The sequence below is a fragment of the Bos javanicus genome, chromosome 28 (assembly GCF_032452875.1).
Source record: "Bos javanicus breed banteng chromosome 28, ARS-OSU_banteng_1.0, whole genome shotgun sequence".
Lineage (NCBI taxonomy): Eukaryota > Metazoa > Chordata > Mammalia > Artiodactyla > Bovidae > Bos > Bos javanicus.
Genome location: NC_083895.1, coordinates 10,156,308 through 10,168,438, shown reverse-complemented (window position 1 = coordinate 10,168,438; position 12,131 = coordinate 10,156,308). Strand labels below are relative to the sequence as shown.

The window sequence follows — 12,131 nt, the reverse complement described above, 5'->3', positions numbered from 1 at the left end:
TTAAAAGTTTGGTTTTGTTGACAGTATACAGAACACCAGGCGTGTTTTCTGATTGGAAAGGCAACACCAAATATAGATGCTGACAGAAGGAAAACAAGTTTGTGGGCCATAGATAATTTCGGTGAGTGTGTTAAGCCAGTGTGTGTGTGTGTGTGTGTGTGTGTGTGTGTGTGAGAGAGAGAGAGAGAGAGAGAGACCACGTACAGGCCATCCTGGGCACGGGGCATGTGTGTGCAGAGGCCCCGGGGCTGGGCTGGGGATCCAGAGACCTGGATTCTAGCTTGAGCTAAAGCATTTGCTAGTGTTGTGGCCTGGGGGAAACTATCCAAACTTCAATTCTCTCATTTGACGTAAAAGCCATAGTTGCCTGTTGCACAGGATTATAGTGAGAATTAAGTGAACCCTGTGTGAACAGACACAGCTGGTACAGAAACTAAAACCCTGTACAAATGTAAGATACTGAGGATGTAAGCAAGCCCTACCCCTAAGAGTGAGCGAGACCAACATTTTTATTATCAACCGGATGGCTTATTTTGTATCTTTGTTTGGTTATTCCTACATCAAATACTTTTTGTTTGTTTTTCTTTTTTTTAACTGAGGTATACTGAAGGATAGGGAAGCCTGGTGTGCTGCAGTCCATGGGGTCACAAAGAGCTGGACACGACTGGGTGACTGAACAAAAACAGTTGATTTACAGTGTGTGCTAATCTCTGCTGTACAGTGAGGTGGCTCAGTTTCACTCATATGGACATTCTTTTTTTTTATATTCTTTACCATTCTGATTTATCACAGAGTATTGAATGTAGCTCGCCATGCTGTACAGTAGGACCTTGTTTTTGGTTTTTCTATTAGCCTTTGGGACAAACGAACAGACCCAGTTGCCCCTTGCCAGGCTCAACACACACTTTTCTGGCGGGCTTACTGCTTGTAATCAAGGGGGCGGCCACATCCAGCAGGCTGACGTGAGAACTGGCAGTGCAGACAAAGGCACTTCAAACACTCACTGGCAGCACACCCCGAATGGCGCTGCGAAGGCCTGGTGAGGATACAGTCACAGATGAACATAGAGTGCAGGGCTTAAAATTCCAGCCGTGCACATTGTCTCAGCACATTCCACTCTTGTCTCATATAATACCAGGGGATTAGTTACTCCTGACATCACTGGTTGACCGGCATTGCTGACGAGAAGAAGTGGTGGCACTGAGGAACAAAAACACTTTTTAGATGTAAAATTCTATGAAATATGTAATATATTATTATCTGTTCTATTATTACTATATATATGGTATTAACACGGTAATATATTAATACATGAGTATTTATATGAGGTTTCTCCCTAATGTAACTAGCAATGTCCTAGAGCCAGGGTTGAAAGCTACATCCCCCACAGGCCAAATGTGGCCCACCATTTGTGTCTGTTAATAAAGTTTTATTGAAACACACATTCATTTATATATTAAACTTGGATGCTTTCGTGCCACATCCATAGAATTGAATTGTGACAGAGATCATATGGCCCACAAAACCCAAATATTTACTCTCTGCTCCTTAGCAGAAAAAGTCAGTAGAGCCCTGCCCTGGATTGTATAACCACAGTCTTCCAATAAAGATTAAAATAAAAAAGGACTCCACCACACCTTTGCTCTCCAAGCCCTACGGAGAGGATATTTTGGGAATTCCCTGATGGTCCAATGGCTAGGACTGCATAATCTCACTGCCAAGGACTCGGGTTTGATCCCTGGTTGGGGAACTAAGATTCTGCAAGCCATGTGGTGCAGCCAAGAAAAAAAAGGAAAGGATGTCTTGTGTATCTTTTGTGTCATAGGCTCTCCTGTCAAGCAGTGACTCACTGGATTGTCACTCTGTGTTTGCTTGTTCCCTTCCCTCCATGAGCTCCTTGAGGGCAGGACCTGGGAGTTATTCCCATGTGCATCCCGACTCCAGCCCAGGAAGTGCTTCCTAAGTTAAGGCTAAGGGGATGCAGTCACTCACTGTCTTCTCAGAGCCTAAAATCTGCTCAGGGAGACAGACAGGGAGCAGCCTCTGAGGCTCAGCATCAGAGTGACGAGAACCCAGAGCACCCTGGGAACTCTTGGAGGGCCTGAGAAGCCTTCCTGGAGGGAGCACATGCCTGAGCTGATTCTTAAAGGATTCACCGAGGAGGAGGAGGGGGAGTCACACAATAAATGAATGAATGGATGAATGGGGGGAATGGAAAGGCCTGCAAAAGAAGGGCAGCTGCCATGGTTCGGTTTGGCTGAAGTGTGGCTCTCGGCTGTGCCTGGGCATCTCTACATGGAGGATGCTGCACGGGCCATGGCGACGCTGACCTGTCTGCATCTGTCTGATGCTATCGTGGCTAAGCTCTAGTCAGTGTGGAAGCGGCTTTTGTTGTTGTTTGGTTGTTTAGTCATGTCTGACTCTTTGTGACCCCGTGTACTGCAGCACACCAGGCTCCTCTGTCCTTCACTATCTCCTGGAGTTTGCTAAAGTTCATGTCCATTGAGTCAGTGATGCCATCCAACCATCTCATTCTCTGGTGCCCCCTTCTCCTTTTGCCTTCAGTCTTTCCCAGCATCAGGGTCTTTTCCAATGAGCTGGCTCTTCATATCAGGTAGCCAAAGTATTGGAGCTTCAGCTCAGCATCAGTTCTTTCAATGAATGTTCGGGGTTGATTTCCTTTAGGATTGACTGGTTTGATCTCCTTGCTGTCCAGGGGATTATCAAGAGTCTTCTCCAACACCACAGTTCAAAAGCATCAATTCTTTGGCATTCAGCCTTCTTTATGGTCCAACTCTCATATTCATACATGACTACTGGAAAAACTATAGCTTTGACTATATGGATCTTTATTGGCAAAGTGATGTCTCTGCTTTTTAATATGCTCTCTGGGTTTGTCATAGCTTTCCTTCCAAGGAGCAAGCATCTTTTAATTTCATGGCTGCAGTCACCACCCACAGTGATTTTGGAGCTCCCTAAAATAAAATCTATCACTGCTTCCACTTTTTCCCCTTCTATGCCGTGAAGTGATGGGGGTGGTGCATACTTGAGAATTGTTTATTATAGAATATAGCATCTCATCAGCAATTCCACACAGATGGAATGGTATTTCCCAGCTTCGGGATATCAGTTGCATAGTTGAAAGGCCATATTTCATGCCAAACACTAGCCCATAATTAAAAGGAAACACACGTATGCTGGTAAATGTGCCCTATGGTCACCCATATCTTTGACCTGGACTCAGTTTGGGTAATCAAGAAGCTGGTGATGACAAAAAGAACACATTTAAGAAAAATTTAAAGTTTCTTAAAACAAATGTCAGTGCTGTCCATAAAGTGATGAATAGTAAACAAAATGTGGTGTGGACATGCAATAGAATATTATTCAGCTATGAATAGAGAACTAAGCCCTGTCACATGGCCACAGTATGGATGAACCTTGAAGACAGCCTGCTGAGTGAAAGCAGCTGGACACAGAAGGTCACACATTGTAAGATTCCATTTATGAGAACAAACCAAAATAGGTAAATCCATAGAGACAGAAGCAGACTTGTGGTTGCCAGGGGCTGGGAGGAAGGAAGAAGTGGAGACAGCTAGTTAATAGATCTGGGATTTCCTTTTGAGGTAAGGAAAATGTGTTGCTACTACTAGAGGGAGGTGGTGGTCACTCAGCATTGTGACTGCACTAAATACCCCTGAATTGTTCATTGTAAAACGGCTGTTTATATATTATGTCAATTTTGCCTCTGTTTTTCAAAACTGAAAAAATAAATGGCCTAGAAAGGAAAAGAAAATGTAGACATACTCTTCTTGACTGTTAAGTCCACTAATTAATAATGATGTTTAAAATTTTTAATTAATAAAACATCTGGGATTAACATATAGACACTTCTATATATAAGATAATCAACAAGGGCCTACCGTAGAGCACAAGGAACTCCACTCAATACACTGTAATAACCTGTATGGGAAAAGAATCTGAAGAAGAGTACATATATGTATATGTATAACGGAATCACTTAGCTGTAGACTTGAAACTAACACAACAGTGTAAATCAACTGTACTCCAATATAAAGTAAAAATTAAATTAAAAAAATTTTAAATAAGCTCTAAGGATATATTGCATGACATAGGGAATATAGGGCTTTTGAGGTGGCTCAGTGGTAAGGAATCTGCCTGCCAAGAAGGATACTCAAGTTCGATCCCTGGGTCAGGAAGATCCCCTGGAGGAGGAAATGGCAACCCACTCCAGTATTCTTGCCTGGGAAACGCCAGGGACAGAGGACCCTGTCCGGCTACAGTCCATGGTGTCACAAAGAGTCAGACACGACTGAGCGACTGAGCGACTGAACAACAATAGCAACAACATAGAGAATAAAATCAGTGTTTTATAATAAGTTGAAAAGGAGTATAATCTATAAAAATTTTGAATCATTGTCATGTACCTGAAACTAATAGAATATTGTAAGCCAACATCCTTCAATAAAGGTGAACAAAAAAATTTTTTTTAATTAATAAAACAAAACAGGGCAATGACCAGGCAGCTCCCCAGGTTCCGAGTTGGGTGCAGGGGCTTGAACTGACGACCCTCTTTTTGCCCCTCTCTCTAACAGTAGTGGAGAAAACCCGATGCCAGCATGAGCGGGAGCACATCCTGGGGACGGCGGACTCCTCGCGGCCCCGGCCCCCTGGGCTCTTTGTCCCTGAATGTGATGAGCACGGGCAGTACGTGCCCACCCAGTGCCACAGCAGCACTGGCTACTGCTGGTGTGTGGACCGCGACGGCCGAGAGGTGCAGGGGACCAGGACTAGGTCTGGGATGAGGCCACCGTGTAAGTCGGAGAGCCGCGCCAGAGATGGGATGTCCGGGCATCCGCGAGCATTGTTGGGGACCTTTGCCTGGGGCACAGCTGGCGCTTTCTGCCTGCCCTGAATCCTGACCTGCTCCACTGACTCAAAGCCCGTCCCCTCCCTTCCTCTCTCCCCTCTGCAGCCCCCTTTTCCATCTCCCTGTAACTCACAGCCCTCTTCACCATCTCTCCCCATTCACCCTCTCCCTCCTCTCACCCTTTTCTTTGCCTTTTCGGGGCAAACCTGTCTTGTGCAAATGATGGGCAGGGCCTGCTGGATGAGATTGCAGTTGATAGCAGAAAGTGTGTGTGTGCGCTTGGGGCTCCTCTGGGTAAACCCTGTGCTGGGCAGCCTGGCCTTTCAGTGGCTCTGTGCTGGGGCATGGCAGGCATAGGAGAGACCAACCAGAGCCCCTCCTCAGCACCCTGTTACTCAGGCATGGAACTCTTAGTCACACCAGCCTCCTGCAAGGTTGTGCCTGGACCTTTAGGTGCTTGATCCATTTGTAATGATGCCAGGAACCAACAGCCACAAAGGTTTCTGCCAGCTGGCTCTGCGACAATCCGTGCTGGTAGGAAGGCGTCAAGTTGGGACTAGGGCCAGGCTGTGTGACACTGGACAGACACTTGCCTGAGTTTTGGCGCCCTTGACTTCAACATCTCACTTGAGCAAAATAATCTCTAAGATGTTTCTTGGCTCTAAAATTCAGTCCCAGATGTAGAAAAGGCTAATTGTCACAAGTTACCAAATCGAATATAATCATTCTTGACATCTCCGTTCACCAGATAGCCAATAATCATAAATTGATCCCCTACCAGATAGTTTCCCAGAGCTGCTAAGAGGCTGCTAAGAAGGGATCACTCACAAACTTCATTATCCCACCCAGCCAGCATTAACCTGGTGTGTCAGATGCCATGGTCTTGCGGGCATCTGCAGAGGGAAAGGCCCCAGTGTGGGCCCTAGAACCTCAGGGGGCAGGAAAACAGAGGCAGGCTAGGGAAAGGAACCCTCAGAGAGAGGCAGACCAAGGACCACAGTGTCCCTGACCTTGGGGGTCGTGGGCTGGCCAGGGAAGGCTTTGCAGGCAATACCGCCTGACCCAAGGCCTTGACAGGACCAGAGTCACCTGCACTGGGGAAGTGGGGTTGAGGAGATCTGTGCTCCAGTGTCAGGAGTGCGTTGAGGGGCAGGAAGGAAGCCATCAGGAGTTTGTGTCCCATGCCGGGGGAGCAGAGTGGAAGTGAGGACATCAGAGGCTCTGCGCAGGGATCTGGCTTGATCCTGAGAGCAGGGGAGGGGAGCCCAGGAAGGGTTTTGAGCAGGTGCTGATGTGACCAGGTTTCAGTTTTAGAAGAGCTGAGAGGAAGGAATGAGACCATGGCCATGGGGAGCCGAGGGCTGCTGCAGTATTTACAGTTAATCCAGGTGAGAAATGGCGAGGGTTGACTTGCACCTCAGGGATAGATTCTAGAGATTTAAAGAGATCCACCAGATTGGTTTATGTCACTGAGTGGGTATAACAGGCAAGATGGACCAGAGGAAAGAACTGAAAATGAGCTTGGCCATGACCTGGTTCCGCCCTCTCACTACAGAGGTCCATAATGTGTCCACATGGTGAGTGGCAGGACCAGGTCGGGGACCCAGGTTCCCCGACACCCTCTGTGTGTTCCTTACCCTCAGCCAGGGTGCATGTCCCCTCCTGGGAGGTTCTGCCAGGTGAACCAGAGCTCTGCTGGGCATGCAGCTCAGCGGGGAGGCAAGGCTGCGTCTAAGGGAGGATGAGCCTCCCGCCTCGTTTTGTCCTGGAAAGTCCAGAAGGACTCTGTTCCTGCTTGTGGGGCCTGAGACCCTCCTGCCCCCATGGGATGGGGTGAGCGGGCAAGTCCACTCTGATGGACTTGCCTAGACTTTCAAGTCCACTGGGCATGAAAATACTCAGCAGCTTCCCGTGGGGGTGCAAGTTCCCTGTGGCCAGGATTTCGGGGTTTCTGCTGTCTCTTTGTTTTGGATCGCTGCCACAGCCTGGATGCCCAGCATCCAGAGCAGGGCACCCATAGCCAGGTTAGTTCCATTGAGGGAGAGGCTGAGCTGTTTTTTCCACTTGACGTTTAATGTTATACTCAAGCCCTGTGTCATCTTCATCACAAACGCTTTCTGATTGGCTGTGGTCCTTCTGTTCCTTGTGCTCTCAGATATTAATAGGCACATGTGACTGTGCAGTTTGTGGTGCCGAGAAGGTGGCGTGACCAGGCGTGTGGGTGCACGTGTATGAGTCCGTGTGTGTGTGCCCACACACGTGTATTTGTGCATTCCTGCTGCATTCGGGCCTTGCTCAGTGCCGTCTCCCGCCACCCAGGTCTGAGTACAGTGGCTCCTCCAGTTCACTATGGACCCCCGGTCCCTACCACTGTGATCCCCCTGCCTCCTGGGACCCATCTACTCTTCGCCCAGACAGGGAAGATAGAGCGCCTTCCCCTGGAGGGAAGCACCATGACCAAGTCGGAAGCCAAGACACTGCTTCACGCCCCGGTGAGTGTTGGCTGATGGCACTTCAGTGACAATTTCTGCTTCCATGACCTGGAGCAACAAGCAGGGTGTGGTCAGACCAGGGACTGGGACTAGATCCCTGGACCTAGGGCCTCTTCATTCTGTGTGACCCTGGGTGTCTATCTCTAAATAAGACCACTTTACTTCTAAGTCCCCTCCCCTCCCTCCAGAAGATTCAAGGGTGGGAACAGAAACGGAATGCCTGCTAGAGACCACTTTGGAATCTGACCCCTAGTGGGGGGCATCACCTGTGCTTACTGTATCTTATCTGCGAGCATCTGTCAGGTTTGATCTCACCATCCCTGCTAAATTCACAAAATGACTCATCTTTTGGCAGCAACTCAACTCAAGATCTTCATGTCTGCCTGGAGGCAGTAACCAGAGCTTTTCAAAGCTTCAAAGATGTGTTTTGTGAGCTAGGGAATTTTTGTCTGTTAGATAGAGGTCGGACACTCTGAGAAGCTGTTGTTTTACCTGGGATCCTGACCTTCTGCCAGGAAATCAAACTTAAGACCTGGTGGAGGCTTCCAAATGTGGACTACAGGGGGGGTGCCAGGACACTGGTGGGCCATCAGGGTCCTCTAAGGAGGGGAGAAGTAGCAGTGAGTGGTCCATCAGGCCTTGGAGATTGGCCTTGGAGATGAAAGTCCAGCAGAAATCCTCATCACCCCTCAGTGCTGGTTGCAGAGCCTTCTTGAAAATTCTGGATAGAAATGTTGCTTTCTTCTCGTCTTCCTTCCCCACTCCCCTGTCTCTGCTGCCTGCCCTATTTTCTCTTCCTGCATCAATCTCCACATCATAGGTACCACACACGGCCATACCGCTCTTCTTTTTGACCAAGGTCAAAAAAAGTCTGCAAAGTAAAAATGCTTCTTTTTTTAAATTTTATTTTCTTGAAGTATAGTTGATTTACAATGTCGTGTTAATTTCTGTTGTACAGCAAAGTGACTCCGTTATACACACACACACACATATATACATGGTTTTTCACACCCTTTTCCATTATGGTTTCTCACAGGATATTGAATGTAGTTCCCTATGCTCTACAGTAGGGCCTTGTTGTTTATCCATTCTCTACACAATAGTTTTTATCTGCTAATCCCAAACTCCCGTTCCTGCCCCTTCACACCCCACTGCCCTGGCAACCACAAGTCTGCTCTCTGTCTGGGTGTGTTTCTGTTTCATAGATAAGCTCACTTGTGTCATATTTTAGATTCCACATGTGAGTGATGTCGTATGGTATTCATCTTTCTGTTTCTGGCTTACTAACTTACTAGAGATGGTCATCTTTAGGTCCATCCATGGTAAAAAATGCTTTTCAAAAGCCTCTTGCAAAGCAGCCTTGATTGTTCTTCCCCAGCACAAAGCCCTCTGATGGATTCCCCTTTCACCCAGAGGGAAAAAAAATCAGTTATTTTCGTGGCCTTTGGCTACCTGTCCCAACCCCATTTCCTGCAGCTGCCCCCTCACTCACTGGCCGCAGCCCTCTGGCCTTCCAGCTGATCCTCAACTCGCCGCACACACGTGCACCTCAGGGCATTTGCATCTGCTGGCCCCTGCCTGCAGTTTTCTCGCTCTAGACCCTGGCACGGCTCACATGTACGTTGCACGGTTGACATGTACATAGACACAGCCACATGTACCTTACACAAACTTCTGCTGCACATCACCTCTGGGAGAAGCCTGTCCTGGCTGCCCTGTTCAGACTGCAGCCTCCAGTCACCCTTCTCTGTCTTTTAGCAAACACTCAGCACTACTCCTCAGGGTACATGTTCTGTATCTCATGTATCTCTTCCCACCAAGAATAGAGACCTGGATGGACCTAACGTCTGTCATAAAGAGTGAAATAAATCAGAGAAAAACAAGCATCATACACTAAAGCATGTGTGTGGAATCTAGAAAAACGGTACAGATGAACCTATTTGCAACACAGGAATAGACACAGGCATAGGGAACAGATGAGTGGATGGGGTGGGGGTGGGGGATGGCAGGCAAGATGAATTGGGAGATTGGGATTGACATGGGCACTCCCATGTGTAAAACAGATAGCTGATGGGAACCTGCTGTCTTGCACAGGGAGCTCAGCTCAGTGCTGTGATGACCTAGAGGGGATGGGCAGGAGCTCAGCTCAGTGCTGTGATGACCTAGAGGGGATGGGCAGGGGGAGGTCCAAGAGAGAGGAGATAGCCGTATACATATGGCTGATTCACTTTGTTGTGCAGCAGAAACTAACTCAGCATTGTAAAGCAACTATACCCCAATTAAAAAAAAGACTGTAAGCACACCAAGACCAGAAGTTGTCCGTCTGTTTCATGGAGGTGTTTGTTTCAAATGCTGTTTCCAGACCCCAGTGTTTGGCACTTGAGAAGTATTTACTGAAGGAATGCATAAGTGATCTTTATGATTTCCTATTGCCTCACTGAAGCACAAATCCCTCAAGGGTCAATCATTGTTCTTCTCTTGTATCCACCAGCACACACTCCCAGGTAGTAGGAGTCGGGAAAGCCATTCCCCCGACACCCAGGGGAGAGGCTTAAATGTCAAATGAGGCTGTGAGAAGCAGGAAACTGAGATGTGATCCATGGAGGGGAAGGTGCTGAAACAATGTTCACTGTGTCTTTCCTATCTATTATCTATCAATCATTTATCCATTTATGGATACATCCATCTAGCTATCTGTTTTTACCATCTAGGTATTATAGTTTAACTGTACCTAAGGCCACCGTTCAATGGCATTAAATCCCACTGTCATCACCATCCATTGTCCCAAACTGAAACTCTGGATCCATTCACTAATGCTCCCTCCTCCTCCACCAGTCTTCTGCAACCTCATTCTACTTTCTATGAATTAGCCTGTTCTAGGGAAACTCCTCTAAGTGGAGTCATGCAGTGCTTGGTCTCTTGTAACTGGCTTACTTCACTTAACATAATATCTTCAGATTTCATCCATATTGTGACATGTGTCAGAATTTTCTTCCTTTTTATGACTGAGTAATATTCCATCATATGGATATTTCATATTTTGTTTATCTGTTCATCAGTGGAGAACTTGGGCTGCTTCTGCTTTTTGACTATTGTGATTAATGTTTCTATAAACATGGGTTTACAAACATCTGTTCAAGTCCTTACTTTCACTTCTTTTGGAAATAAACCAGACATGAAATTACATGGTAATTCTATTTTTAATTTTTTGAGGAACTGCCACACTGTTTTCCTTAGCAACTGCACCATTTTGCATTCCCACCACCAGAGCACAAAAATTCCAAATTTCTCTGCTACTTTGCTAACACATTATTATTATTTTTTTAATTGTAGCCATACTAATATGTGTGAAGTGGTATTTTGTGATTTTGATTTGCATTTCTCTAGTTGGTAAAGAATGCATCTGCAATGCAGGAGACCCCAGTTCAGTTCCTGGGTCAGGAAGATCCCCTGGAGAAAGGATAGGCTACCCCCTCCAGTATTATTGGGCTTCCCTTGTAGCTCAGCTGGTAAAGAATCCTCCTGCAATGTGGGAGACCTGGGTTCGATCCCTGGGTTGGGAAGATCCCCTGGAGAAGGGAAAGGCTACCCACTCCAGGATTCTGGCCTGGAGAATTCCATGGACTATATAATCCATGGGGTCACAAAGAGTTGGACACGACTGAGTGACTTTCACTTCACATTCACAAGGATTGTGAATGAGATGTTCAGGTCAGTTCAGTTCAGTTGCTCAGTCCTGTCCGACTCTTTGCAACCCCATGGACTGCAGACGCCAGGCCTCCCTGTCCATCACCAACTCTCAGAGCTTACTCAAACTCATGTCCATTCAGTCGGTGATGCCATCCAACCATCTCATCCTCTGTCATCCCCTTCTCCTCCCACCTTCAATCTTTCCCAGCGTCAGAGTCTTTTCCAATGAGTCACTTCTTTGTACCAGGTGGTCAGAGTATTGGAGTTTCAGCTTCAGCATCAGTCCTTCCAATGAGTATTCAGGACCTATTTCCTTTAGGATGGACTGGTTGGATCTCCTTGCAGTCCAAGGGACTCTCAAGAGTCTCCTCCAACACCACAGTTCAAAAGCATCAATTCTTTGGTGCTCAGCTTTCTTTATAGTCCAACTCTCACATCCATACATGACCACTGGAAAAACCATAGCTTTGACTAGATGGACATTTGTTAGCATCTTTTCATGTGCTTAAGGGCCACTTATATATCTTCTTTGGAAAAATATCTATTCATATCCTTCGCCCATTTTGTGGTTGGGTTATTTTGTTGTTGTTACTGAGCTGTAGGAGTTCTTCATATATTTTATCAACCCCTCATCAGATACATGACTTGCAAATATTTCCTCACCTTCCATGAGTTGGTTACCTTTTCACTTTGTTGACTGTATCTTTTACTGAACAAAAGTTTTCCATTTTGATAAGATCCAATTTATCTATTTTTTGCTTTTGATGTCATAGCCAAGAAATTATTGCCAAATCAAACACTATGAGGCTTTCAACCATGTTTTCTTCTAAGAAATTTATAGTTTTAATGGTTACATTTGGGTTTCTGATTCATCTTGAGCTTATTTTTGTATACGGTGTAAGGTGAGGGTCTCTGTGTCCTTTATGACCTGACCTCTAAAGGGGAAGTGTGTGCTGATAACTGGTTCTCTCCTAAAACATCTTCCTGGTCTTTTACTTCTGTGGTGTCCAGGGGCTTTACTTATGTTTCCATATATATTTTCGAGTGAACTTGTAAGTTTC

General features: G+C 46.4%; 1 protein-coding gene across 2 annotated transcripts in view; it reads left to right on the top strand.

The window, feature by feature from the left end:
- The window catches only part of NID1 (nidogen 1), a 96,448-nt gene that overhangs the window by 71,642 nt on the left and 12,675 nt on the right, over positions 1-12,131 (top strand). The window contains exons 13-14 of one of the 2 annotated variants that reach the window (XM_061404906.1): positions 4,614-4,832; positions 7,208-7,380. In XM_061404906.1, the coding sequence (XP_061260890.1) occupies positions 4,614-4,832; positions 7,208-7,380 (392 nt within the window). The remainder of the gene's footprint in view (positions 1-4,613; positions 4,833-7,207; positions 7,381-12,131) is intronic. The other variant, XM_061404907.1, reaches the window with a different exon arrangement.